Source organism: Solanum tuberosum, unplaced genomic scaffold, assembly GCF_000226075.1.
Source record: "Solanum tuberosum cultivar DM 1-3 516 R44 unplaced genomic scaffold, SolTub_3.0 scf00248, whole genome shotgun sequence".
Classification (NCBI taxonomy): Eukaryota; Viridiplantae; Streptophyta; class Magnoliopsida; order Solanales; family Solanaceae; genus Solanum; species Solanum tuberosum.
This window is the reverse complement of record NW_006239172.1, coordinates 318,500-321,782: the sequence shown is the minus strand read 5'-3', so window position 1 is coordinate 321,782 and position 3,283 is coordinate 318,500. Positions and strand designations below refer to the sequence as shown.

At 27.7% G+C, this 3,283-nt stretch overlaps 1 protein-coding gene and 1 pseudogene across 1 annotated transcript in view; one reads left to right on the top strand and one right to left on the bottom strand.

The window, feature by feature from the left end:
* LOC102589920 (subtilisin-like protease SBT3.5) overlaps window positions 1-1,570 on the bottom strand; it is a gene marked incomplete at its 5' end in the record, with an annotated part of 10,265 nt that extends 8,695 nt beyond the window's left edge. The window contains 2 exons of the mRNA XM_006357563.2: window positions 508-599; window positions 1,517-1,570. Coding sequence (XP_006357625.2) covers window positions 508-599; window positions 1,517-1,570 — 146 coding nt within the window. The remainder of the gene's footprint in view (window positions 1-507; window positions 600-1,516) is intronic.
* Window positions 1,571-2,642: 1,072 nt separating this feature from the next.
* Window positions 2,643-3,283, top strand: part of LOC102589583 (histidine-rich glycoprotein-like) — a 2,228-nt pseudogene continuing 1,587 nt past the window's right edge.

Below are 3,283 nucleotides of genomic sequence, written 5' to 3'. Positions count from 1 at the left end.
GGTATGGGGTAAAAAAAATTAAAAATTGAAGTTGAAAATATATATTTTTTAAAAAGCTTTAAGATTATTTTTTTTCAAAAAGATATTGATTTTTTTTTAAAAAAAATGGTAATTTGAAGTTGGAGGAAAGTTTAGAAAAATGTTTTCCTTAATTTTTGAAGGAAAGTCATTTTTCTCAAATTTGAGAAAAATGAGTTGATTTGAAAATTTTCAAAACATTTTACCCAACCAAACATGAGAAAATTGGAAAACATTTTCCTTAATACCAACACACTCTATGACTTACTTTTTCTCTGACTTTGCTTGGGTGGGAACTTACATGTTATTGGTTGGGTAAAATAAATTGGGTTGAAGAATTATTATGAGAGTGACATCCAAAATAGAGTTTCTTTTCCAATTAATGGCCTGACATTTGTAAAAATAATTTTATGCATCGTAGAGAGAAAATTATATAGTCATTAAAATTCTAATTATTAGTAGATATTCAGAAAAACATAATATACATACCTTCCAATAATTTGACCTAAAATATCATGATGTGAATCTGTGATAAGTTCATGATTATCGTGGGGCTTGTGTCCCAAATAGACGATGTAAAGCTGTACATCCAAAGAGTATACAATCAAGAATAAAAAATTAATAGTAATTAATTACTAGAGAGAATATTGAAAAAATTTCCTAAATTTGGCGCAAATTATTAGCTTCATTATCTTCGAACTATTGATGGCCTTAAAACACCAATCTACTTGATTACTAAACTTAGATACACCATCGATCATCCACGTGACATATATATCAATTGGTCTCAAACTCTTGTAGGAGCATGAAATATTTAATAAAAAATCGAGAGAATTGTTGAAAACATTCCTAAACTTGACGAGAATTTAGGGGTGTATTTCACTCATGTTGCAAGGTCGGGATTCAGGAGTGTATTTAAGTTCAGTTATTCAAATAAAAGGTTTTTAAGGCTATCAATAGTTTAGAGATGAAATCGATATATAATTCGCACCAAATTTAAAAGTGTTTTCAATATTCTCGCTAATTATTATATTCATATGTATCAATTGTCCCTTTTGGCCATCTTCAACATGAAAAGGAGTGGAAGAATATCGTATAAAATCATAAAAAAAAAAAAGCTAACTATTCTTACTCATACAATTTTCACGACTCACGTACACAAAAGGATATTACACCCTCCATTCTGTTTTGCTTGTAGCATTTACGACAAATAATTTACTGCAAAATCCTTATTATTTTAGAAAATGTAAAAAGAATTTCTTTTTTTTTCAATTTTATACTTACACCTAATAAATATTGAAAGAGATTAATGTGGGAAAAGTAAGAATTAGTTATAAATTAAAATTGAAGTATAAATAAGAATAATTTTGATAAATTATTATAGTTAATCAATATTTTTTAAATAGAGTTTAAACAACATGTAAAAGGGAAAGAAAGGAGTACAAGTTTCGAAGATAATTTTTTTTATATAAAAACTTCAATAATAATTGAATTATACCTTAGCATCTTCTACATTTGCTTTTGTTGTTATTGCACATAAACAAGTGAAGATTAACAAGAAAAATAAAAGAGAAGAAGTTGGATTATTCATTTTTTTTATTCTCTCCTTTCTTTAATAAAAAAACTCTGAAAGGGAGAAAATAACCCAACTTTTAGGTGAATTCAGAAACTATTTTTTAAATAAATTTTAGTACTAGCAATACATCAAGCTTTATATAGCCTATACTCACCACATAGAGTACTTGTATGGTGCAAGAAAACTTCGATCCTACTTTTACTCCTTAAAAAAATGATTGTGTTTTAAATATTTGCGATCGAATGTATACTATATATTTTTAAATGAGTGATAATACATGTGTTTTTCTTACTAATACAATCAGTGACGAGGTAAAATTTTTTGTTAAGAGATCACGTGAGAGTGTACTTTTGGTTCTTGGATTCTTGAAAGAAATGATTTTTTTTATTATTTGGAAGATAAATAGTGCATGGTAATTGAAAAGGGTTTGAAATCCTTTCCAAATTCAAAGATAAATGTAACATGTAAAAATGATTGGAAGGTCCCCCATAGTCTCATTATAAGCGGGAATAAATATGCATATTAATTAATTAATTAATAAATAGTGGTAATTTTTTTACTAATAATAGTTAATTGTTATTAGATCTAATATCGTTATAGGCTTTATCGATATTTACAAAGTGTTAAGAAAAACATATTTAGCGATAATTAAATCATTACCGTTAATTAATCGTATCATTTTTGAAGTAGTGCATAATGATTTCCTTCAAAGGTATAACTCAATGTGATTATATTTTCTATGTACTCCTGAGGTTTATCAATATTCAAATTGAATTGGGGGAATAAATTAAAGCTTATGAGTATTTTTCAATGCCTAAGCTAAGTTATGACAACCGTGAAATAATATACTATACCCCATTTAATTTTTTTCTATTGTATGGAATGAGATGCCTTTCTTATCTAATAATTAGAATCCTCTAGTCTTGATCTGCCCAAAATTATATAACCCTATAAATATACCTTAGTCAAGATCACATTATCACCAAACAATTCAACTTGACATCTTTGGCTAATTGTTGTGTAGCATCTAGCATCAATAATATTTAAAATGGTTGATCTCCAAAATCAACTTGGATTGAACAAGCATCAATCATACTCTCATGAGCAAAACTATAGATTATGATAGTAGTCATGGCCAAATAATGAGGCCTATAGGTTATTGTTCAACCATGTCATTTTCTCAGCCCATTCACAACAATCACATGATGATAGGCCATGGTTGCCACACCCAACACCATGATAGACATTATGGACATGACAACTATGGTAGTCATGGGTAGGGATGTACATGACCGGGTTGGTTCGGGTTTTTCAAATATCAAACCAAACCATTTGTGTAAAAAATTTAAATTTATAAAATCAAACCAAACTAATAAAATTCGGATTTTTTCGGGTTTTTCAACCTCGGGTTGGTTCGGATTTTTCAAATACCAAATCAAACCATTGTGTCAAATTTTTAAATTTATAAATCAAACCAAACTAATAAACCTCGGATTTTTTCAGATTTTTGGATTTTTCGGTAAAGTTTGCATACAAACACATAATTAACTTGTGCTCCAAATATTTCTTTAGTCCAACCAAAATACAATTATCTAAGGTGTTTCTTAAGAAAATAACACAAAATATGAGATGAGTGATGACACTAAAATATTCAATAAAAAATAATAATGAAATCATCATATAAAATAA